At 61.7% G+C, this 23,848-nt stretch overlaps 4 protein-coding genes across 12 annotated transcripts; 2 read left to right on the top strand and 2 right to left on the bottom strand.

Annotated features, from left to right (window-relative positions):
- Positions 1 to 8: 8 nt before the first annotated feature.
- Positions 9 to 10,906, bottom strand: RRP12 (ribosomal RNA processing 12 homolog; the record flags this gene model as incomplete). The annotated part of the gene is made up of 34 exons (XM_080347778.1): positions 10,753 to 10,906; positions 9,502 to 9,737; positions 9,320 to 9,403; positions 9,004 to 9,080; positions 8,750 to 8,855; positions 8,480 to 8,596; positions 8,234 to 8,372; positions 7,811 to 7,938; positions 7,408 to 7,506; positions 7,236 to 7,327; positions 7,047 to 7,158; positions 6,786 to 6,883; positions 6,543 to 6,657; positions 6,139 to 6,281; positions 5,833 to 5,954; positions 5,625 to 5,689; positions 5,352 to 5,514; positions 5,099 to 5,253; positions 4,654 to 4,721; positions 4,363 to 4,456; positions 3,999 to 4,157; positions 3,818 to 3,898; positions 3,630 to 3,735; positions 3,365 to 3,472; positions 3,106 to 3,263; positions 2,652 to 2,743; positions 2,381 to 2,539; positions 2,088 to 2,260; positions 1,833 to 1,949; positions 1,461 to 1,510; positions 1,114 to 1,192; positions 790 to 857; positions 314 to 396; positions 9 to 111 (listed from the first exon to the last, which is right to left on the bottom strand). Exons 1-34 carry the CDS (start codon positions 10,889 to 10,891, stop codon positions 9 to 11), a joined length of 3,888 nt encoding a protein of 1,295 aa, XP_080203904.1. The 5' UTR covers positions 10,892 to 10,906.
- Positions 10,907 to 11,378: 472 nt separating this feature from the next.
- On the top strand, positions 11,379 to 13,979 carry PGAM1 (phosphoglycerate mutase 1). The gene is made up of 4 exons (XM_080347683.1): positions 11,379 to 11,609; positions 11,951 to 12,225; positions 12,721 to 12,901; positions 12,998 to 13,979. The coding sequence occupies exons 1-4, from the start codon at positions 11,471 to 11,473 to the stop codon at positions 13,165 to 13,167; spliced, it is 765 nt and encodes a 254-aa protein (XP_080203809.1). The 5' UTR covers positions 11,379 to 11,470; the 3' UTR covers positions 13,168 to 13,979.
- A 589-nt stretch (positions 13,980 to 14,568) lies between these two features.
- On the bottom strand, positions 14,569 to 17,044 carry EXOSC1 (exosome component 1). Of its 2 annotated transcripts, none has more exons than XM_080347510.1 (8): positions 16,994 to 17,044; positions 16,553 to 16,683; positions 16,322 to 16,396; positions 15,599 to 15,687; positions 15,327 to 15,360; positions 15,143 to 15,193; positions 14,979 to 15,063; positions 14,569 to 14,845 (listed from the first exon to the last, which is right to left on the bottom strand). In XM_080347510.1, exons 1-8 carry the CDS (start codon positions 17,022 to 17,024, stop codon positions 14,739 to 14,741), a joined length of 603 nt encoding a protein of 200 aa, XP_080203636.1. In that variant the 5' UTR covers positions 17,025 to 17,044; the 3' UTR covers positions 14,569 to 14,738. The 2 variants fall into 2 exon arrangements, with proteins under 2 accessions (XP_080203636.1, XP_080203637.1); XM_080347511.1 differs by having other exon boundaries at positions 16,568 to 16,683.
- Positions 17,045 to 17,227: 183 nt separating this feature from the next.
- Positions 17,228 to 23,794, top strand: ZDHHC16 (zDHHC palmitoyltransferase 16). 8 transcript variants are annotated; one of them, XM_080348125.1, is made up of 11 exons: positions 17,228 to 17,310; positions 19,462 to 19,714; positions 19,933 to 20,127; positions 20,303 to 20,391; positions 20,612 to 20,640; positions 20,839 to 20,972; positions 21,681 to 21,728; positions 22,298 to 22,383; positions 22,650 to 22,773; positions 22,846 to 22,916; positions 23,299 to 23,794. In XM_080348125.1, the coding sequence occupies exons 2-11, from the start codon at positions 19,478 to 19,480 to the stop codon at positions 23,411 to 23,413; spliced, it is 1,128 nt and encodes a 375-aa protein (XP_080204251.1). In that variant the 5' UTR covers positions 17,228 to 17,310; positions 19,462 to 19,477; the 3' UTR covers positions 23,414 to 23,794. The 8 variants fall into 8 exon arrangements, with proteins under 8 accessions (XP_080204251.1, XP_080204250.1, XP_080204252.1 ...); XM_080348124.1 differs by having other exon boundaries at positions 21,681 to 21,731; XM_080348127.1 differs by having other exon boundaries at positions 17,237 to 17,327.
- The last annotated feature ends 54 nt before the right edge of the window (positions 23,795 to 23,848 follow it).

The following is a 23,848-nucleotide window of genomic DNA, read 5'->3' as shown; positions in this document are numbered from 1 at the left end:
AGGGCTCCTCAGGGGCGCTGGGCCTTCAGACGGTTCCTGCGGCCGGCTTTAGCCCCACGCTGGGCACCCTTCATCAGCCCCTCGAACTGGCCCTGCATTTTCGCCTGCTTCCTGGGGAGAGGGAGGAGGAGGCTGGGTTAGTGTGGGCGCTGGGCACAGCTGACAGGCAGGGAAGCTCCAAGCTCTGCAAGGAGCGGCACAGAGGCTGGCAGGGAGTTCCCAGACCCACAAAAACAACACAACAACAAAACACAGGATCAAAGGCAGATTTTGGCCCTGTTTGCCATCCTGTGCCCTTCCTGGCCAGCCTCACCTTCTGTTGAGTTTAGCTCTGTTCAGGGGGATGTAGGCATAGGGGTCAAGCTGGCCCTTCTTCTTCACATCACCTTTGCCTTTCTGTGGGAGAAAGTGACATGGGAGAAGATTCAGCACCAGGGGAGATGCAAGTGCCCTGTTCTGGTGCAACCCTGGCACCTGGACACCCCAAAGACTATGTCACAGCAGGATGCCAGCTGAGCATATGGCCCTTGGAGTTGATTTTCCACCCAGATGCTGCTACAGACACCTGCTTTGAGCAGCGCGCAGGAACTGGTCAAGATGGGCTGGAAACATTCATGGGCACCAAGCATTCGGCAGCTCAGAGCGCAGAGTCCCCCCAGCCTGACACTGCTGGACCAGACCCTCAGCAAACAACCGGTGCTTCCCAAACCCCAGACCAGAAGCAGCCCTGCCCCAGCAGAACCCCAGGCATCCCCATACCCAAACCCTGCCACCTCCCAGGTCCCTGACCTTGGATCTGTACTCCGCACCAAAGGCTGGCTGCTTGTCCAGCTGCCGGTGGATCCCAGAGCCTCCAGCTGGAAAACAGGGAATGTGTGTTGAAAAGGGGCCCCAGGACTCCCTATTCCCATTTCCTATGGCAGAATGCACCAGGGCTGGGGAAGCTGTTCCTGTTTTTGCCTTCAGCTCTTGGCTGTGAGGACAGCAGAGAAGGATGACCATTTCCCATGAGCAAAGATCTCTGCTTCAGCTGCCCTGGAGCAGCCCTGCAAGACAGGTATGTGGTTCTGCCCCCCTGGGGAGCCCCAGACTGGGAACAGGCAGAGAACAAACCTCTGTACTGAGGGTAGGTCCCAGACTCAGGTTCCTCATCTTCCTGCTCCTCTCTGAACCGACGCTTCTGGCTTTTCTTCTGCAGATGAAAGCAGCGGAGAGCCTGCAGCTAGCTGGTCCTCCCATGTAACCCTGACCTCCTGCTTCCTCCCGTGGGGGCCCAGAGACCTTCCAAGACTGCCTGAGCATGTCCTCTGTCCCCAGCAAGCCTCCCACATCCCTCCAAGCATCTGGCACTTGCCTGGTGTACCCACTGGCCTCTGGGGCACAGCTGCAGCTGCTGTGCCCCAGGCACGACTGTGCCAAGCCCCCCCACGGCTCCTCAGGAGCATGAGCCCCATACTCACACTGCGGAGGCCTACATCTTGCAGCACATCTTTCATCTCCTCGTCCACTCCTATAGCACAGGACAAGAGGGTTAGTGTAGGATGGGGGTGCAGGTGAGCCCCGGTACCGTGCTAGCCAGTGTGCTGCGGGAGCGGGGTGCCCCTGCCGAACCAGCACAGGTGGCTGTGTCTCACCCAGCACCCTCCTGGTGATGAAGTGGGCCACCTCCCCTGGATGGCAGTGGCCCAAATGAGAGCCACTGAGTGTGACACCAGGACACACTAACCCCTGCTGCTTCCACTCACATTCCCCCAAGCTCCCACATTTGGGTGCCACAAAGAAAACAGAGTACCAAAGCAAGTCTGATGTGACCCCGGCCAGCCAGGCAGTACCTTTGGATTCAGCATCATCCATCTCCTCCTCCTCTTCATGGATGATCAGGCGCCCATCCTCAGACATCTGGAAGTCATGGCTCACTCCTCTGGACCGCCTGGGGCCTGGCTTGGTGGCTGCTCACAAAGAGGGTGGTCAGAACCTAGGGAAGGACCTACTCCTGGGAGCAGTCGTACCCCCAGGGACACTGTGCATCACACCAGCTTCCACCCCATCCATTCCACCCCAGCCACATCCCAAGATCTGCTCCTCACCCAGCACCCGCTGGGACACATTGGGGTCCAGAAAGTTGAGAGGCTCATCCTCTTCCCCTTCCTTCAGCCAGGCCTGGCCCTTCTGCCGTGCTTGCTTCCTCCGCTCCTTGCTCTGCTGCCGTTCCTCCTCTTCCTCCTCCTCATCCTCCGAGTCAGCCAGGATCTCCTCCATGCTGGTCAAAAGGCAGGCAGGATGATGGAATCAGACCCCAGAGGTGTCCCCAGCATCTCTAGAGGCACCAGCTGAGCAGATCCAACAGCACTGTTCCTTCTTCACCCTGGCCCATCTTTACCTGTCTCCTCTGGGCTGTGCTGGTGGTGCCTCCTCTTCATCAGTATCCGCAGCCGCCTGCCTCAGGGCGCGCTGCTTGCGGCTCCGGGCTTCAGCCTTGCGGATGTTCACCAGCACCTTGTGGTACTCGACCGGCAGCAGCCCCTTCACCAGCTCGAAGCTGAGGAGCACACCGAGAGTCATCAGTGCCCACCTCCTCCCACAGTGCTTCCCAGGGACCTCCCTTCCTGCCCCAGTGCGGCTCCAGCACAACCCAGGAGTCCCCAGCTCACCCGAATTTGCGGATGAACTTGGTGAAGAGATTTCGCAGCTTCATGCGGAAATGGCGTCTCATGTCGTCCGAAAGGTTCCCCAAGGCCTCCAGCTGTCAGGAAAGAGAGACCCTTGAGAGCAGAGCACCCCTGCCCTGGGCACCCAGCCTCCCCCCACTCCTCTGCACAGCCACCCAGCTCATCCTGCTGCCATCTCATAGAATCATTTTGGTTGGAAGAGACCCTCAAGATCATTGACTACAGCCATAACGTAACTAGCACTAAACCATCTCCCCATACCCAACCCTGGCAGGGCTGTGGTGAAGTCTTCCTGCTTGGCAGGACTGGTTCACAGGGTTTCTCTGGCTGGTCATGCCAGCATTCAGGAGAGAGGCCTCCTCACTTCTTTCTAAGCCACCAAGACCAAGGTTGTGCCTCATCATGCCCCATGGGTCACCCCACAGTGGGATCTTACCATGACCTGGACATGCTTGGCCAGCAGCTTGGTGTCCACTAGCAGCAGCACAACTTTGAGGAAGCCCAGGGCCGCCTTCACCACATCCCGTGTGCGGGAGGCCAGCAGTAGGCAGACGTTCTGCAGGAGCTGCTCCACCACGCTCAGCTCCAGGTGATCTGCAACCACAGCAGGGCTCAGCCACAGCCAGTCTCCGCCTTCCCTGAGGGGCCTGCCTCGTCCCCCTGTGCTGTCCTTGGCCCCCAGCCCTCCTGCTCACCTTTGAACTCGAAGAACAGTCGGGTCAGCGCCAGCACCGTGCAGCTGATCATGGTGACTGAGCCCGTAAGCCCTGCGTAGACCAGCAGCAGGAACCTCTCCATGGCCTCTGCAGGAGGGGAAGGACTCAGGACCACACTCACCCCCTGCCCAGCAACATCCCTGGGCATGGGTCTGACTCCTGTTTCAGCAGAGTGCTGGACATGGGTCCAATTCCCCCAGGGACAAAGCAGCCGTGGGGCTGAGCAAGTGGAGCTGGAGCTCACCTTGCGGGGTGGGCCCGAAGGAGATGAAGGCATGCCCCATCTCCACGAGCAGCGCAAAAGCATTCTTGCGGGCCCCCACCGACACCTCCTTGATGCACAGGATGACCTGGAGGCACACGAACATGTCACATCACTGTTGCCACCCCCATGGCCAGAACCAGCCATGTCCCCACAGGGACCATGCTCACCTCTGGGACTAGGGCAGTGATGAAGGGCTCATGCTCTGCAGAGAGCTGCTTCACAATGTGGAACAGGCACTTCAGCCGGGGCTGGGGAAAGAAACGGCCCAGTGTTGGTACACCCAGAGACACACGCCTTGCTGTCCTGCTGCCCACGGCTGAGCTCAGCCACCGCAGCCCTTGCTCTCACCCTCTTGGCCGGGGACGCTGCGCTCTTGAGCGAGTCCAGCAGCACCGTCTGCAGATCCCGCAGGTGGGAGCGGACAAAGGCCTGGCAGGGACCATGTGGAGCGGCACACACCTCCTCCAGCACGCGATACGCCTTCTTCTGCATGCTGTGCTCCTTGCTCTGCAGGGACAGCCAATGTGCCCCTGCTGTCAGGCCAGCCACTCGCCACAGTGTCTGGAAAGACCCCCCAGCACCCCACGCCACCCAACAGAGACCTGTCCCCTACAGCAGCTGCTCAGCCCCCCACAGCGTGGGTCTGAGTTGGCAGCAAGCAGAAGGTGCCCCACTGCACCCCCTGCACCTGTGGGGCTGGGGGCTGATTCACCTGGAGGGAAGGTTGGATGGTGCGGTACAGGGAGTCCAGAGACGGCTCATTGGCATAGGGAGCCATTGCCACTACCAGGTCCAGGATGGAAAGCCTGCAGCAGAGAGGGACAAGCAGGTGGGTGACTGCAGGGTCACTAACACTCCTCTAACCAAGCTGGGATTCCAGCTGCGAGTCTCATGGGACACATAAAAGCGGCACATTCTACATGGGAGAGCACAAATGCCTCAGTGCTGCTCACCAGGAGGAAGGTGGCAGCTCTACCCGTTAGCACCAGCCCCCAGGTGTTACCTGGTAAACTCGGAGCTCTCAGGACTGGTCAGCTTCTCACTGGCTTTCTGCAGGAACCCGCACACCATCTGCAGGATAGGCACACAGGGCAGGATCAGAACTGAATGAAAGGAGCACTTCTACAAGAGTTTGCAATCCAGGGGGCAAACGCCTTGGGACAGAACTTTGCAGAGACCAGAAGCACCGGTGGGTCCACAAAGAACAGGGCATATTCCCAAAGGGCTTGTGAGCAATGTGCCAGGCACAGCTGCAAGACTGGGAAATCCCAAACCACTGGCTGGGAAGGGGTCCCTTCCCATGAGGGCAGGGAAGGGCTGCTTTCGGCCCAGCATCTTTCCTCCTGTCCTCTCCACTCAGGCACCCACCACAGCCCCATCAAACTGGCTATGGCTGGGAGATGCTGTTCTGGGCCAGCACAGCCTGCCCCACTGCCCCAGGCCCTCACCTCGGGGTCGGTGATGGTCAAGTAAGCACGGACAGTGTCCAGCACGGAGCGGCGCTGAGCGTTGCTGCCTGCATCCTCCTCAGCCTGGCTGTACACGTTGAACAGAATGGGCAGGAAATTTTTAGCAAATCGACCCACTTCTGCCCGCTCCGCATCTAGGGAGAGAATGACAAAGGGGTGCAGATCAGCATCTCCCCTTTCTGGGTCACCACAGGGGACAGGGACCCATCACGAGGGTCTGTCCCCCCGCAACCTGTCTGGCATCCTTTGTGGATGAGGGTGCGCAAGGCCTGGCACACGGTGGGGCGCAGGTCCGGGCGCTCGCTGATGGCCATGCCCAGGGTGCGGGCCAGCCCCTTGAAGGCCCCCAGCACGTCTGTGGGGCGGGTGCAGAAGCCAGGCAGCAGAGTCCAGACCTGGAAGGCAAAGAGAGACATGGGAGACCAGCCCCTTTCGCCCAAGTCACCGCTCTCCAGCCTGGCGCCACGGGAATGCCACAGCAGGGCTCCTAGGCACCCCTCTTGACCTGCCACTGCAGCGTGTCGTAGATCTTGGCCTCCACACTCTTTCCAGCCTGGGTAAACTCCACGGCTGCAGAAGAGAAGAGGGAGATGAGCTGAGCAGCAGAGATGGCAGAAACCTGTTCGGCTCCAGGGGAGGGATGGAAGGTCCCTGGAGCTCCCAGGAGTGCAGGACCTCAGCTGCTGGAACCCCCACTGTGTCACCCTGCTCACCTCTGCTTTTCAGGGTGGCCGCCAAGGGCAAGAAGTAGCTGGTGAAGAAGCCGAGCCGCGCACCCTGCACGTAGTCCCGCAGCACCGGCAGGAGCCAGCTGCGAGGGAAATCCAGCGTCTCCCTGGGGAGGGAAGGCAGGGGTCAGGGGACAGGGGGGCACACCAGCCCCTGGGCACAGGGCACCTCTGCCCAGCCCCAAAGCTGGGCACAGGGCAGGTCAGCAGCGCCAAACCCCTCCAGCACTGTAAGGGCACTGAACAAGAACGTGAACAGCTGCCAAACTGCAACCCCATGACTGCACTCACTCCTTGCCGTCGATCTCCAGAGGCACGGCCTCCAGCAGCACCTCAGGGCCCATGGCACTTACAGCAGCCCCCACCGCCTGGTCCACTTCAGCGGTGTGGGGGAAGTGCGGGGACAGACGTAGGTCACACAGGGACTGGAGACACTGTGAGGACAGGGCAGGATGGTCACAGCAGAGCCACGGAAACAGATCCAGCATGTATCACTTGCTATTCCTGCCCAGGGACGCCAGCTGCCCTGCATGTCCCCATGCTGAGTGCCAGAGCTGCGTACACCCTAGCCACACACAGGCAGGATGGCGGGCAGCAGGGCAGCCCCGTGCTGCAGCTGGAGAGGGCAACACAGGCCAGGCAGCAGCACTGCCACCCCACCTGCCTCCATGGATGCCCCTGACAGCCTGGCTCACCTTCCTCATGATCGGGTGACACTGCTTCCCACACATCTCGAAGAAGACCTCCAGCACCTGCAGCACCTCACCCCATGCCGCGTGGAAACGATATGTCAGGCCCTCCTCCACTGACCTGTGGGGGAGAGAGGAGATGGTCACACTGGCAGGGACCAACCCAGCACTGATCGGGGACTGGGCAGAGGTTGCTCAGAGCTTAGCCAGGCCCACAGGGACAGCCTCTCCCACACCACCGCTCCTCACTTGAACATCTTGCACAGGAAGGCAGCAGGGGCTGAGGCAGATGCAGAGACAGTGCCCAGGTCATCCATGTGAGGAGCAACACACTCACTCAGGAGGGTCTGCAAGGACAAACACAGAAAATGGAGTGGCAGTGTACTACAGATCCCCCAGCCTGGCATCATCACCTTACACACCATCCCCTGGTAAGCCCCAAACCCTCAGGGCACAGCCCCCTGTGAGGACCAGAGCAGCCAAGCATGGAGCAGCACCCATGCATGGTACCTCCAGGGTCTGCGCCGCCGCTGACACCACCTGGGAGTGCGGGGAGAGGAAGCAGTTCATGGCAGCAGAGAAGAGCCGGGGCAGGTGAGCCCAGCAGAGGTCCTTCTGCAGCCTGGAGCAGAGAGACAAGGCAGGTGAGAGACCGAGCGGCCGCCTCTCCCCCTGCCCAGACACAGCTCCTGCCCGCACCTGCCCAGGTTGACATGTGCCCGCTCCATGGTGGACAGCCAGGTCAGCAGCGGCTGCAGGTCGCTCGTGCTGGGCACGTAGTCGTAGAGAGCCTGGGGAAGCAGAGGGTGGGTGCATGCCGTGGCACTGCCAGCGCCATCCCTCACCCCCCACACCAACACCCCGCACTCACGGTGATGATTTGGGCATTGAGCTCGGCCGGCAGGCAGGCCACGCTGGCCTGGGCGCTGAAGAGGCTGTGGAAGGCTTGCATGGCACACGCTGTCACCAGCTGCGGAGGACATGGCATCAGGAGGGGGGTAGCTCCACAGCAAGTGGCACCTCTTCACACCCCTGCCTCCACAACCAAGCAGGCTCTGCCTGGGGAAGCCCACTGCTGCTGTGACTGCACCCTGTTTTCAGCCCCCCTCATCCAGAGCAGGCAAGCCAGCAAGTGCCAGCTGCCCTGGGCTCCTCTGTGCCTGCATCCTCCATTTCCAGGCTCCTAGCTGGCAGCCAACAGGGTTTGAGCCCTTCCATGGCACAGCAAGGGGCAAAGGAGCTGCCCTCCCCATCCCGAGCACGGGGACACTCACCACGTGGCTGAGGGTCATGACTCGGAGCAAGGTTTCACAGCAGGTCTTCACCACGGCTGCGGGGAAGCAGGGCAGCAGGTCCCGCAGCAGGGACAAGACGTGCAGGGTGGTGGTCGCCTCCTTGGTGCCTGCAGGAGCAAAACAACACCTGAGCTCGTGGTGCCCCTTGGCAAAGAAATGCCCGAGGCAAAACCCCTGTGACAGAGCTGGGGCGAACATTCTCCCCAGCTTCTAGGAAAAGCAGAACAACAGACAGATGGCTGAGGGCTCTTCAAAACACCTTAGCTGCCCCTGAGGCTTCTCATATCCTCCCCAGCAATCCAAGGTGCTGCACCCTCCCCTTTTTCCTTCAAGTCCTCATTCTCCCACAGCCACAGGCCCTCCCATACTCAGCAGCAGACCCCTTGCTCCAGTGCCCCACACCTCCAGCTTTTTCAATCTCCTGCACACAGAACTTGGCAGTGGAGGGTGCTGCGGGGTGATGCTCAGGAGCTGTGTCTCCAAACATGAACTCGCTGCCCCTCAGGACAGAGCATACGCCATGCTGTGCTGCTTTCCGCACCTGTGGGAAGGAGAACTGAGGTCTGTAGGAGCCGCAGACCCTGGGGGCATAGTCAGCCCCAGGAACAAGCCCCAAAGACAGTGTTATTCCTCACCAGGGGCGCTTACCTTGGGCTTGGTATGAACACAGAAGCTCAGCAAGCCATGATAGACCTGGAGGGTGACAGGGTAGTTCCAGGCCGCCAAGTCCTGCTTCCGCAGCAGCGTAGCCAGGCAGGAGAGGATCTACAAGGGAGCAGCAATGGCGTTAGCATCGACCCACTGAAACTCCTCCTCACTGCAACGGCCACAGGCAGAGCACCCAGCGCCACCTTGACTCCAGCTCTCAGCACAGCCCTGGCCAGAGTTGGCATTACTGGCTGCCTCTCGGGTACTCACCCATCGCAGGGCTGAGGTGGAGCTGCTGCAGGCCTGTGAGGAGATGATACTTGTGAAGGCTTTTGAAGCATCTGAGAACTTTTTTATGAGCACAGGGCTTGGGACCCTGCCAGCAAAAAGGGATGTGTCAGGAGCAGGCAGCCAGTGACAGGCTCACAGGGAACTGCATCCCCAGCCACGGGAGGGGGACAGCACTGGCCCCTCTTCCATGGTGAGCATGGGCAGCTCTCCCTGCTCTTCTATCAGCCACTCACCGCTTCAGGACAAGGTTGAGAAGGTAGGCAACAGCAGCAAGTGACTCGGGGGACTCCACTGCCTCCAGTGTGGTCATCTGGGAACAGAGGAAACGTGAGCAAGGGGGAGTGGGAGTTCACATCAGGCTAGCCCTTCCCCAGCCCTTGGGGACTGGGGCAGAGAAACCAAGAACAGCCCAACAGCATCTCTGCTGGAGAAGGATGTCCAGGACCTTGGCTATGAGAACATCATGTTCCACCACCAACACTCCTGAGAGGCCAACCAGGCTGTCAACAGCAGCTTTCCTCACACCTCCTTCCCACGAACATCACTCACCAGTGCAGCAAAATACTCTGTCTCGCTCTCCTTGCCCCCCCGTGAGCGGATCACCTCTGTCACGGCCGCCAGCACGGCACAGATCTATGAGCAGCAAACAAAGCAGGTCAGCACCCTCAGCCTGATGTCCGGGGAGGCCATTTCCACCAGACTCCCCCACCGAGCCCTGCTCCTTCTCGCACCTCTTTGTGAGCAGCAGAGTTGGACTCCCAGAAGCGCTGCACCTTGCTGAAAGTGACGTTGGTGCAGTCGCTCAGCCCGCTCAGGAAAGTGCCAGAGGACTTCTCTGTGGCGGCCTCCCCAGCATCATCCTCCTCCATACGGAGCTGAGTGCTGTCACTCGGCCGCTCCAAACGCAGGGACCCCGACTGCAGTTCATTGTGCAGCTTCACCGCATCCACCGTCAAGTTGCTTTTCTCTGTCAGGAAGAATGGGTACGGTCAGACGTGTGAAGTTGCATTGCTCTGCCATTCACCACAAAATCCCCTACATCCCCCTCCTTCCCTTCCCCATCAGACACAACTTGGCTGGAGCTCATCTCCAGCACGTGGGACACAGATGCTGCCTCCTCCTGATGGGAGAAAGCAGAGTGATAACTGGAGAGAGGTCATAATTCTTGTGAAAACAAACCAGGGTGCAGTCCGGCCACCTCCTCTGATGGAGGGGAGCACTACGCCCTCACAAACACATCCTGGTATATCAACGCTTTAACCTTGAGGTGCTCGGTATACTTTGCCCCGTTTATCTTCTTTGCATGGAAACCCTGGCAACCAGACAGTCAAGGCACAGACTTCGCGTCGCCCTAAGTCACACCAGCTTGCAACCAGCTGCAAGGGGACAGTGTGTGCTGCAAGAGGCATTTCTTCATGAGCAGCAGAAAGACCTCCCTGGCCAACAGCAGCCAGGGCTGTGCAACTCCAGCCCTTTGTGGACTGGGATGCTCTGGGGTTTGTCTTCTCCATCACGAAACCTTCTGAGCAGAAGCCTCTGTCGCTTTCCTCTCCATGACAGACGCCGCAGCAGCGCTCACAGGCACGGCCTCGGACTTTTGGGAGCCCGAATTGCTCCTGCCATGAGCTCGCCGGGGGTCCCGCTGCTGGGACGGTGTTTGCCCCGGCGGGGTGACAGGCGCGGCTGCATGCCGTGCTCCGTTTCGCGCTCACAGCCCCGGTGTCACGGAGAAGGTACGGAGGACACACTCGTTATGTCGCGGCCTCCGTTTCCCTCCCCGGTTTGCTGCCTCCACCTCCCGGGCTGTAGCTCGGGGGTCAGCGGCTCCGGACACTCCCGCCCCAGCTCTCGGGAGCACGGGACCCAAAGGCTCGTCCCGCAGCCCCTACCCCGGGAGGGGCCGGGCACAGACCGGGAGCTGCCCGCACCGAGGCCTCTGCCCGCACCGGGACCCCGCCCCATGCCCGCCTCGCTGCCCTCACCCGCGGGCCGGCTGCAGAAGCGGCTGCGGGCGGCCAGGCGGTGCTGGCGGGTCTCGGGGTTGCAGTCGCTGCTGTGGCCCTTCCGCCACCGCTTCAGCTTGGAGGCAGCGCCGGACCGGAGCCGCCCGCTCCGCGCCATGCTGGAACCGGCTCCACGTGCCGCCGCGCCACACCCCCTTCCGCTTCCGGCGCCGGCCGCCATCTTGAGTAAGGGCAGCGCTGCCCTCAGGGCTGGCCGCCTGCCGGCGGGGCGGGTGGGAAGCAGGATTGGGGAAGCGGAGGGGGACCGTGGCCGGTTGGGGCTTGGCCGGGAGCCTCAAAGGACCCAGGAGCAGCCGCCATCAGGACAAGCTGCGGGACACGCCCCTGCGGGGCGAGGGGTACGGCTGGTGCCGAACCCATCTGGAACCGTCCACACCCCCCGCACTCCAGGTCGCTGCCCGGCCCGGCCGAGCGGCCATGGTGCGTTACTGCGTGTGCGTGACGCTCGGTGACGTCACGGCCCTGAAGGTCACGCCGCCCTTCCCGGCCGCGCCATGCGCTACGTGCGCCTCCGCCTGCCCACCGCTCTGCGCGTGCGCGCCAGGCCCCGCCTTACCGCGCGGGGAGGGGCGGGGCGACGCCACGCCGGTAGCGTCAGTCGCGCGCGGCAGCCGGGGCGGCAGCGTGAGGAGAGAGCGCGCGCGCACCGGTCCGTCTCGATCCCCGCTCCGCCGCCATGGCCGCGTACCGCCTCGTGCTCGTCCGCCACGGGGAGAGCGCCTGGAACCTGGAGAACCGCTTCAGCGGCTGGTACGACGCCGATCTCAGCCCTGCCGGTCAGCAAGAGGCGCGGCGTGGCGGCGAGGCCCTCCGAGGTACCGGTGACCGGCGAAAGGCGGACGGGGATGGGTTAGGCCGTCAGGGGGGTGTGTGCCCTCGCGCGGCAGCCTCGGGCCTGGTGGGGGTGGTTTTGGGGCCCTCCGATGGCCGGGGGAGGGCCTCCGGTGCCGGGGGGGGGCTCCAGTACCGAGGAGACAGCCCCAGGTACCGGAAAGGGCTGGTTCTCCGGTAACGGTGGCGTCCCCTCCGCCGCTGGCCCGCCCCTTAGGGCGAGTTGGCGGCGAGGCCTCCGCCCTTGGCCCCTCACAGGTTGCATAAGACCTGGCACTCACTTCCCCGCTGTCCCCCCCGCCCCCCTTTCCCCGGTCTTTTCCAGATGCCGGCTACGAGTTCGACATTTGCTTCACCTCGGTACAGAAACGGGCCATCCGTACCCTCTGGACCGTGCTGGATGCCATCGATCAGATGTGGTTACCCGTTATCCGAACCTGGCGCCTGAATGAGAGGCACTATGGGGCTCTCACTGGTTTGAACAAGGCTGAGACGGCGGCAAAGCATGGTGAGGCACAAGTGAAGATCTGGAGGCGTTCGTATGACATCCCTCCACCTCCCATGCAGTCTGATCACCCCTTCTACAGCACCATCAGCAAGGTAAGACCCATTGGGCTTCATCTGCCTTGCTGGGAGGCTCCTAAAAGCCACCTTAGGTCCCTGCAGTGTGGTCTGGATTCCTCTGCAAGGTCTCTTTTATCTCCATTGCAGTAACTGGGACTGTGGTACACAGTGCTGGCTGGTGTGCTGGTGTGGGGCTGAGTTTGTCCCACTTCCTCCCCAGAGAAGTTGAACCCCTGGGCATTGCACATAGACGCAAAGCAGAAGAGACGACACCTCTGTTAATGATTAGTCCTGGGACCTGTGCACGGATGTTTGCTCTGGTCTCTTTGTCCAAGCAAGTGATGTATGGATTTCACTAGGAGGGGTGCTGAGCACAGGCTCAAACTTCAAAGGCGCTTTGCTTCCAAGCTCAGCTTTGCCTACATGTAGCCAGGTCCCCAGGCAGAGAGTTTGGGATGGGGGGGATGAAGGTCCTGCTGCTGCCTTCCCACATGGTGTCGGGCTGCAGAGTGAGTGTGGCTGTTCTCCCAGGACCGTCGCTACGCTGACCTGACAGAGGACCAGCTGCCAACATGTGAGAGCCTGAAGGACACCATTGCCCGGGCTCTGCCTTTCTGGAATGAGGAAATTGTCCCGCAGATCAAAGAGGGAAAGCGAGTCCTTATTGCTGCCCATGGCAATAGTCTGCGTGGGATTGTCAAGCACCTGGAAGGTACGTCAGCCCTGCAGGGCTATCTGGGGTCTCCCTGCTGCCCCAGCTGGCATTGTGTGAGCAGGGCCACAAGTGACAGTGCCTCTGTGTTCACAGGCATGTCAGAAGAGGCCATCATGGAGCTGAACCTGCCCACTGGTATCCCTATCGTTTACGAGCTGGACAAGAACCTGAAGCCTGTCAAGCCCATGCAGTTCCTGGGGGATGAGGAGACAGTGCGCAAGGCCATGGAGGCTGTCGCTGCTCAGGGCAAGGTCAAGAAGTGAGGGTGGGCAGCAGTCTAGCATGTAGTAGATGAGTCCCCCACCGTCCCCCCACCCCTCTGTGCACACCCCCACAGCCGTAGGAACTTGGAGCTGCAGAGCTGGAGCAGCTCCCCAGGATTAGGCCCGTTCCCTCGGGACCAGGCTTCCCTCTGGAGACAGCCCGGGGCAAGGGGATAAGTGTGTGGAGAGGTGGTGTGAGAGGGAGCCCCAGCTCTGCCAGGCAGCGACCGCACACCTTTCCCCGCTGAGATCCCAGCCCTCAGGCCCTGTCTGCAGGGGGACCTGCCAAGCGATCCCTTTCCACGCCAGGCTCCTCCTCTGCTTTGCTTCTTCGGCAGCTCTCGTCACCTGGTTACTGTAGCTCTGTTGCTTGATTTAGTCTTCCCGGGAGCAGTGGGGTGAGCACAGCAACCAAGATGGGTACCCCATCCCCTCGTGGGTGTGTGGCACAAGGATTGAGATGCGCAGACACTGAAAGGATTGTGTTTTGGTGCATGTGGTACAGCACCCAAGGGTGGTACTCACGACTCTGGACCTAGCTCTGCCAGCCCCTGCTTTAACTTATTGCTTTTGGACAAGGTGAGAGCCTGTTGTCTGGAGGTTTGTGTCTGCCACATCTTTCCCCCAGCCAAAGCCCATCCTAGTCCTGCTAGTGTAGCAGGTGCCATTGTGCTCCATCCCACGTGTGTGTGTGTGGCCCTGTCACTGTGGCCTCCTCCTCTGCTGGTGCCATGAGCCTGGGCTTGCAGGGGGTCAGTGTTAACTGTCTGACAATAGCAGCTGTCTCGTTCCAGTTCAATAAAGGAATTATGTGCAGTTACAAGGTGTCACTGCTTCTCTCCGCCACGTGCTTCTGGGTGCGTGCGGCTGCCTCACCCAGCACCTCCTCTGGGCTCCTGTTGTGCATGTCGCTGCTGGCCGCGGACAGAGGTGCAGAAGGCGCTTGGAGCTGGGGCAGCAAAGCACAGCTCTGCAATCCCTGCAGACAGGGTGACGCCCTGCCGCTCAGTAGCTTTGAGGCTCTGGCTGTGGCACACCCTATTCCCAAGGACACGCAGTGCATGTGTGGTCGGAAGAGATGCAGTGCCTGGGGCTGAGCCACAGCCTGTACAGGTTATCAGTGCCATGTCAGGGAGACAAGCTGTTCTCTGTGCTTGACACAGATGTGGGTAAATCAACCTGGCAAGTTCCTGCCGCAAGCTAGGGCTCTGTGCTGCTCCCCTCACCGCAGCAAAGCCGCTGGGCTTTCCCTTCCCCAGCAGTAGGCTGGGAACACGTGTTTCCTCCCAGCCACAGCGCTGGGGAAGCCGTCCCCTCAACAGCCCCGCTACAGGAGCTGGACCAGCACAGTGCTAGCAGCCCCGGCTCCCCTCTGGGCTGTAACTAAGCAGAGGGCAGAGCTCTCAAAAAATATTTATTATTCGGAAATAGAAAATCCATCCTGCAAACAACGGCCTGTTTGGCTGTTCCAGCCTCTTGCACATGTGGAGGAGGCTGTAGCCCAGGGGCTGCTCTGGCCCCACAGACCCCAGCCCCACAGCCCCTGTGGGGGCCCTGGGGTGAGGGGCCTGCTAGGTCTGCAGGAACTGGGGCTGCACGCGGGCCACCTTCCGGAAGTCCTTCGTGTGCGTCCGTGGGCACTGCATCTCACACCAGCTGATGGGCACCATCTGCACCCCTAGGGACACCACATGTCAGTGACTCCCCTTCCCAAAATTGCATTCCACCGTGTGGAAAGGGAGGAGGCTGCATCAGATGCCCCTCAGGTGGGCATGAGGCAGGACTGTCTGAGCCCCATGGCCCGTCCCTACCTGCCTCACTGCGTGCCACCACCACACCCAGCTCGTTCTCTGCTGTGCTCAGCAGGTAGTTGGACTGTGCATCTCCCAGCGAGATCTGGTTAGGCAGGGGTTAAGGGAAAGGTGCCCCTGAGGCAGCTGGAGCAAACCCAATGTCCCAGGAGGGGAAAGGATACAACTTTGGCCAGGACTATGTCACCAGGGCGGAAACTCTTGTACACTTCTACCTGCACAGGAGAGAGCAGGCAAAACCGCAGTGTGTCAGGGTGCTTGTCAGCAGCGGGACAAGTGTCCCTCACCAGCAAAAAGAAGGGGTGGGGGTGGCTGCAGTAAAAGAACTGCCAGCAGAGCCTCACTGACCTTATCCTTCTCTGTGGCTCGAATATCTTCTCTCCTGAAAAAGGAGATGGAGGGATCTGAGTGCCAGCGAGCAAAGGCAACTCTCCAGCCCACAGCAGGAGCTGCCCCAGCCTCCCTGGGGGCTGGCCAGGACTTGCTGGACGCCTGCCTAGTGCTTGAGGCAGAGCTCCTGCCAGGACAGCCGGCTGTGCTGTCCAGAAAAGCCTTTCTCCCCCCTTGAGGATGGGGCACTTGAGCACCCCGTCCCATGGGGAACCCAGCCCTCTCCCTACCGTATGGTCCCCCGGAAGGTGGACTTCAGTGGTGTGGAGCCGACGTACAGGATCTGCACCTTGGCAAAGCGGGAGTTAATGCTGCAAACCTACCAGGAGAAAAATGGGAATCAGTGCCAGCACAGGCCTGCTCTCACCCCAGGGCACCAGGCAGGGAAAGGGCAGGGTGCACGCAGGACAGGGCTGGATGCAGGGAGCTCATGTCTCACTCAGCCTCCCGCTCCGTGTGACCAAAGAAGTGGTGGCAGAGGTGGGAGACGTGGCAGCAAGCCAGGCATGGAAGATGATATGTGTGCAACTCAAGACACATTAATAAGGTCACCTGCTGTGACCCCAGTCCCTCTCCCACCATCAGCACTACAAGGAAATTAAACCCTGGTCTGAGACACCCTTCCTCTGAGATGCCCCAGGCATGGCCTCCTACGCACCCTGCCCCAGAAAGAGTTCTGGAAGGGAGAGCAAAGAAAACCTCCCCTCAGCCCACCTCTGCCTTGAGGCAGGCAGCAAGGGCAGGTGCCCCCGTGCCAATATCTGGCTTCTTTGTGAGCAAGGGACCCAAGGGAGCTACTGGGCTGCCTCTGCCCTGCTGGGAGCTGTGCAGATGGTATCAAACGGGCCCAGGGCTCCTCTCCCCACCACATATGTGTGTAGGAAGAAAGGTCGGCACAGGGCAGAGAGCGCACAGGCTGCAAGGTTTGCTGTTGCAGCACACTTGTGTCCTACCTTGCACGTCACCACGGCACCCACATCGGGCAGGAGTTGGGACTCGGCATCTCTCACCACCGACACAACAGGCAGCTGCAGGGCAGCAGACACGACAGTTAGCTGAGGGCATGGCCGGTGCGCGGGGTCACGCAGGACCAGGCTCACAGCAGGCACTGTTGGAGCCTAGCTCCCACCTGGGAATGGGCTGTGCAGCCTCGGCACCCAGCGCTGGGGGAAGGCAGCACTTGCCATGGCTGTGCTCACCCCGCTGTCCTCGCTCCTCTTCTCCAGGCAGCCGGCCAGCGAGGAGAAGATGAAGCCGTGCCGGGTGTAGGTGCCGCTGCCAGCCGCGGCCTCCTCCGCGCTGCACAGCCGCTCGCCTAAGGGACAGCGCTCAGACGCTGACGCTGCCAGGGCACGGTGCCTCACGGAGGACCCGGCCTGCACACCCCGGGCACGGTGCCCGCTGCCGACCGGCCCAATGCGGCAGGACAGCACCCCCGCCCCGGCCCGTCCTCCCCTGCAGCCCCGGACAAAGCCCCTCTGCACAGCCCCCTCCCGCGGGCCCTCGGCTTGGGGCCACCCGCTCCCCTACCTCCCTCCGCTACCCCGGGCACCCCCTTCCGCACCCCGGGACCCCACCGCCCCTCTCCGGTCAGCCCTCCCCCGGCCGCCCGGCCCCGCTCTCACCAGGGACGCAGTACCGAGCGGGAGGCGCCATGTTAGCTACCAGCAGTTCACTCGCAGAAAGCCCTCACTCTATTGGTCCTCAGCAGGAAGGTGGCACTGTAAGCGGCGCGGCTATTGGCTCGCCTCTGCCAGGCGAGTAATGTTAGCGCGCTGCCCGCTGGGAGTTGTAGTCCGGTGCCGGCAGAGGGCGCTTTCCGGCACGCTGTGCGCGGCCGGCGCGCAGGCGCAGTGCGCGGGGCGGCGGGCGCTGCCCGTGGGGCCGTGAGCGCGGCGGCCGCCGGGCATGGAGGCGGCGGGCGGCGGGGCCGGGACGGCAGGTCGGCGGCGCCGGACGGTGGGGTGTCATGGGCCTGGGATGCACCGCGGGGCTCCCGGGGGCTGAGGGTGCCGAGAGCCTGGGAGGCGACTTTGGGGCTGGAGGGGCCGGCCGGGGGTGCTGCGGGGCCGGGTGCGGGGGTTCTGCTGATGGCGTGGGCAGCTTGGCGCCGCGGGGCTGGGTGTCGGGGGTGTCGTGGCGCCGCGGGGCTGGGTGTCGGAGGTGTCGTGGCGCCGCGGGGCTGGGTGTCGGAGGTGTCGTGGCGCCGCGGGGCTGGGTGTCGGGGGTGTCGTGGCGCCGCGGGGCTGGGTGTCGGGGGTGTCGTGGCGCCGCGGGGCTGGGTGTCGGGGGTGTCTTGGCGCCGCGGGGCTGGGTGCTGCGGAGCCGGGCGCCACTGGAGGGTGCCCCAGGGCCGGGTCAGGGCGGCGGGCGGGCGGGAGCGGGGCCGGGCTGTGCCCGGGCAGCGCCGAATGGAAGTTACCCCCGCGGTGCGGTGCTGCCCGTGGCCTTGGCTGGGCTGGGGGCTGCTGCCCCAGCTCCGCGGGCTCTGCTGGGATGTGGGGAGGGGTGAGAGCGGGAGCCCCAGCGCCTGCCGGGCTCTGCTGGAGCCTCGTCCCTGCGGCTCTGCCACGGCCTGGACAGGTGCCTGGGGAGACGGGGTCCTGCCCTGTGGCAGGCTGGCGGGCTGCACTGTGGGCTGCCCGCTCAGCAGCTGCTGGTGAGGAGCTCTCTGAGGGGCAAGGAGATCCTGTGTGTTTGGAGGGGAGGGCTGCCTGCGAGACCTGCTGCTGGCTGCAGCATTTTCCCTATTATGACACTGAGAACATGGGGACCGGTGTCCCCAAAAGGCTGCTCAGAAGGAATTTTTCGCTCCACTTTGCACCTGATGTGTTTCAGGGGAAAGCTATTGGTAGAGTCCAGGGGAAACACAGGGAAGGGGTAGCACTGAGGTTTGCATACCACACATCTCCTTTACCAGGAGCCATGCTTGTGGCCTGGTGGGTCTGGTGTCCTCATGTCTGGCTGTTGCCAGCCTTGGGGTCAGCCCCATGCTTGTCTGGCCAGACATGGGCAGAGTGGAGGGGAGTCCCTGGCTCCTTTGGATGGCTCATTTGGATGCTGTAGCTCCTGCGCTTGCCCTCTCTGCTGCTGCCTGGGGGCTCTGCAGCTGGCACAGCAGCACACGGTCCCCACTGGAGGGACTTTGCAGTGTGGCACCGCTCCCTGGCACTACACTGAGGCGAGCACTTGGCCCGGGCTTAGAATGTGCCTTGCAGGACCCCGGGGCAGCCTCGCTGCTTAATATTGATGGACTCTGCCTGTGTGGAGGCCTGGGGGCCCTAACCCTGCAGATCATTTTCGCGGCTGCTGTGCTGGCTCAGGTTCCTCCTTGCTTACAGCCCAGCTCTCAGGTGGGACGAGGGGCTCAGCAGGCAGGGGGCCACTTCACAGCATTGCCTCTGCCTGGGGCTGTCCCTGGGCTGCTCCTTTGCCAGTGCATGGTGGTGTCTGAGGTGGATCCAGGGGAGGGAAAGGAGGAAGGTGTTGGGACTCTAGAATGGGGCTGTGAGGTTGGGAAAGGTGCAGACTTGGTCCAGAGGTCAAAGTGAAGTAGCATCCAGACTCGGGGTTTTGGGGGTGAGGAGAGGGATCAGGGGAGGAGGGGTAGTCCTGGCCTGGCTCCCTCTCATCTGTCTTGTGTGGGTTCCCCCACTAACAAACCTGTAGGGAAGGGCTGGTTCTGGGATCATCTCTGAAACTAGCCCAGCATCCTGGATGCTCATGCCTTCTCTGGTTTCCTCTGAGTCAGACTCTCCGTGTCACTCCCCCGGCCCCCTCCCTGCCGGGAAAGACGAGATGAGACCAGAGAGTATCTGAGCCCAGACACCGAGGGGCCTGTGCCCCCCAGTCCATGCAGAAAGCTGTCCTGGCAGCAGCAGCCCTACAGCCTCCAGGAGTCTGGGCTCAGCTCCCCCTGCTCTGCATCCTTGTGCAGGGCAAAGGAGAGGGCCCCACTCTGCAGGCAGGTGTCCGACAGAGTCGGTGCAGGGAGCTGCATGACTGGCATCAGCACATCTGGGAGGGAAGACCCTTCCTGAGGGACAGCCAGGCAGCAGGGTGGCCTGCCCACACCGAGCTCCTCTCCCCGCAGGCGTGGCACGGCAGGGATGAGGAGCCGGCAGCGGATGTTTGCGGCGGTGATGCGCCTGCTCCTCAAGTGCCTGCGGCTGGGCCGGCGGCGGCGGTTTAAGCTGGTGTGGCAGGCGGAGCAGCTGTGGCACTATGGGCACCTCTGCCTCCGCTCCCTGCTCTACAATTCCTTCACCAACAGCGACGTGGTGCTTGACTCCCTCTTCGAGCCCATCTACTGGCTGGTGGACCATGTCACCCGGTGGTTCGGAGTGGTGAGTACCCTCACTGGGCAGGGGAGCACCGGCTCTAGGGGCTGGGGTGAGCCTGCTGCTGGGGCAGCTGAGTCTCGGGGCTGCCTGTGCTCTAGGGAGAGGGGACCTCAGCTTGTGGTTCAGTTTGTTTGACTGTGGCCGAATCCTGTCCGTGCATCTGCCCAGGCAGAATGTGGCAGGTGCTGCCTGCTGTGGTGACCCAGGCCCCTTTTCCGTAGGTTTTTGTGGCACTGGTGATCGGGCTGACAAGCTCCATCGTGGCCATCGTGTATATCTGCCTGCTGCCCCTCATCCTCCAAACCTACACACCTGCCTGGATCTGCTGGCATCTGGCCTACGGCCACTGGAACCTCATCATGATCGTCTTCCACTACTACAAGGCCATCACCACCTCGCCTGGGCACCCACCACAGGTGAGGCACCGACTGGCAGTGCAGCCTCTCCCAGCTGGGCACTGGGGACAGATAAACCAGCCTGGTGGTGGTTTAGCTGGATGCCTCCTCCCAGATCGGGGCAGCCAGGCTGGGCAGTGCAGGAGGGGAGGGGAGCAGCACTTGGGTATACAAACCCCTTCTGACCTGTGTGCAGGCCAAGAATGATCTCACCGGCGTCTCCATCTGCAGGAAATGCATCGCGCCCAAGCCAGCTCGTACCCACCACTGCAGCATCTGCAACAGGTAGGGCTCCCTCCCTCTGCCCACCGCAGCGCTTGGGGCAGCTTCAGGACCCCTCTCCTTGCCCTCCACTATGCTGTGAGACCAGGGCCCCTTCCCCTCTGCTCCGCTGGCTTCCCACCTCATCTCCAGCACAGCACGCAGGGCTGGGGGAGCTGCCTGCCCCTCCCAAACACGGTGCTTGTGCTGGCATTGACACTGGCACTGTTCTCCTTCCTCCCAGGTGTGTGCTGAAGATGGACCACCACTGCCGTATCCTTCTGCTGTACTAACCTGCAGCACTGTCCCGGGGCAGCCAGCCCTGCATCCCTCTTCTCTCCCTGCCCTGCTCCTTTCCTGAGCCTGCCAGCATGGGGAGGGGTGCTGGGGGTCAGAGAACCACCCTGGTCCCTGGGGGTGGGTTTGGATCTGTGGCCCGTCATGGTTACACACCTTTAACCCCAGTGGCAGCCTGGCTAAACAACTGTGTGGGACACTACAACCACCGCTACTTCTTCTCCTTCTGCTTGTTCATGACCATGGGCTGCATCTACTGCAGCATCAGCGGCTGGGAGATGTTCCGGGATGCCTACGCAGCCATTGAGGTGAGCAGGCAGGTCCCAGCCCTCGCCCTGCCGTGCATCGGGGCTGCCCGGACTCCCCAGGCTGAGCTTGCAGAACAAGGCTGGACCAGGCCTGGCCTTGTAGTGACTTTGCTTCCCCCTCCCTCCTCCTGCGAGGCCCCCAGCTGCCCTGGTCCTGCGCAGGGGCGAAGGGGAAGGGCCCTCGCCTCTGTTTTGGGCCCCTCACTACAAGAAAGACATTGAGGTGCTGGAGCAAGTTCAGAGAAGGGCAACGGAGCTGGTGAAGGGTCTGGAGCACCAGTCAGATGAGAAGCAGCTGAGGGAGATGGGGCTGTTTAGCCTGGAGAAGAAGAGGCTGAGGGGAGACCTTATTACTGTCTACAGCTACCTGAAAGGAGGTTGCAGCATGGAGAGGGTTGGTCTCTTCTCCCATGTAACAAGCGATAGGATGAGAGGAAACGGCCTCAAGTCGCAGCAGGGGAGGTTTAGATTGGATATTAGGAAACATTTCTTTACAGAAAGTGTTGTCAGGCACTGGAACAGGCGGCCCAGAGAAGTGGTTAACACCATCCCTGAAGGTGTTTAAAAGACAGATAGATGAGGTTCTTAGGAATGTGGTTTAGTGCCAGTGTTGGGTTAACGGTTGGACTTGATTAATCTTGAAGGTCTCTTCCAACCAAAATGATTCTATGACACATGTAACTGGTGCCCTGTTTTCCATCCCCTTAGAGAATGAAACTGCTTGAGAAGGAGAGACTGCAGGTGGCTGCCAACCAGGTGGGACTTCCCTGTCCCCCAGCTGCTCCAGGCAGTGTTGGGCAGAGCTGCCCTGCAGGCTGGGTCCTGCCTGGGGCCCTGCTCTACAGGAGCACCACAGGCAGAACCAGCCCCTGTGCTTGTCTCATGTCAGAGAGCTGGGGCTGGCCAGGCAGCTCTGCTGTGGGCACTGCCTCCAGCAGCTCGGACTCTGCTTCCCTGTGTACCAGCTTCCAGTGGCTTTGGCTGGTGGCAACCAGTGGCAGCTGCTTGGCATGTGGTGCTCAGTCCCTGCTCTCTGGGGAGGCTGCAGCAGCGCACATACATCTTGCCCTGAGCATCAGTTGTGGTGTGCTGCAGTGTCCTGCTCCCTGCCCCACCACGTCCAGCCCACTGCTTCTCACCCCTGCGCCAGCTCTCAGGTGTCTGTCTCGTGGCTGTCTCAGGCTGCCTCCCATCACCCCGGCTGTTGTGTTGGTTCCAGCCCCAGTCCTTTCTAGCTGTCTGAGCTCTGCATCAGTGAGCAATCTGTCTGGCTCTAAGCTATAATGCACCTTGGGTAATCCTGTCCCCTTCTGGTCCTGTTTCAGACGTACTACCAGACCCCACCGCCCACCTTCTCCTTTCGCCAGCGAGCTTTCCACAAGAGCGTGGTCTACCTCTGGGTGCTGTGCAGGTGAGGATGCCCAGGGGCTGGGAGAAGCACCATGCAGCATTGCTCTCCCTCTGCCTCCCTAGGGCTGGGTTGACTCACTCAAGCACAAATGTCCCTGTGCCCTGCCAGCTTTTAGGCCACAGATAAGAGATTTTGGCTCTCTGTCACAGGAAATTAAATGAGCCCTTACAGAGCTGTGGGTGCAGAGAGACACTCTCAGCCCTCCACAGCAGTGGCACCAGGGAAGGAAGGCCTGCGTGCAACCTGCTGTCCCTTGCTATCCCCAGCTCGGTTGCACTGGCCCTGGGTGCCCTCACGCTGTGGCATGCTGCCCTCATCACCCGCGGGGAAACCAGCATCGAGCGGCACATCAACAGGAAGGAGCGGCAGAGGCTGCAGAAGAAAGGCAAGGTGAGCAGCATGCAGAGCGGGCGGGCTGGCCGGGGCAGAGCCAGATGCGATGTGCGTCTCCCTGGCCTGCAGGTCTTCAGGAACCCCTACAGTTACGGCGGCTGGGATAACTGGAAGGTGTTCCTGGGTGTGGATGTGCCAAGGTAAAGCCCTGGGGATGCTCCTGCTCAGGACGTGGTCACTCAGCAGTGGGTGAGGTGCTGGGACACTGGGGCTCTCCTTAGGCAGCTGGGGCAGAACAAAACGGTGAGCATCTCCTGCTGTGCGCTGCTCTGGGCTTCACAAGGCTAGGAGGACCTGGGCACCAGCTGCCTTGTGGGTCCTCAGCCCTGCCTGGTGGCCAGCTCTGGCCAACCCACCACCCCATTGCCAAGAGAACCACGGCTGAGGAGCTCAGCCATCTTGGCAGTTCGGGGACTCGGGCTGACATCCCTCGTGGGTGCTGCCAGCGCAAGGTCAGTTCTACAGAGCTGAAAAGCACCAAAACTTCAGCTTTTTGCTGCCATCTCGCTTCTCTCCCCACAGGCACTGGCTCACCCGTGTCCTGCTGCCCTCTCCTCACTTGCCCCACGGGACGGGACTGAGCTGGGACCTGCCTCCCTGTGTGACCCAGCAGCGCACCCCACTCCTGGCCATCTGAGCCCCGGTGCTGCAGACATCCCTCCCCGCAGGCAGGGGAGCGCGCCGGGGACCTGCTCTGCCACCATGACTCCCTTTGGCCCACGCACCTCGTGGAAGGCTGGTGCTGACACTTACCATTGATTGGAGTCACGGGAAACTGTTCGGACAGTGTTGGTGCCTGGACACCTGCTTTCAGCTCCTTGGTGGCTGCAGGCAGCCCTGGGGACAGGCAGCAGAGCTGCCGCTCTGCGCTCCCACTGAAGGTGCTGCCCTCGCCAGCACAGGTGCGGGTCGGCACGTGGCCCAGCTCCACGGCAGGGGCAGAGGCAGAGGATGACACCCTGCCCCCAGGCACACCCCAGGGAGCCTTTTTAAGACCAACTAATAAATATTTTTTTCTAAGAAAGCCTGTCTCGTTTCCATGGTGCGGGTGCAGGGGAGGAGAGGGAGCCCA

This window comes from Nesoenas mayeri (genome assembly GCF_963082525.1).
Source record: "Nesoenas mayeri genome assembly, chromosome: 7".
NCBI classification, from domain to species: domain Eukaryota; kingdom Metazoa; phylum Chordata; class Aves; order Columbiformes; family Columbidae; genus Nesoenas; species Nesoenas mayeri.
The sequence above is the reverse complement of the archived record's forward strand: the minus strand, read 5'-3'. Positions and strand labels throughout refer to the sequence as shown.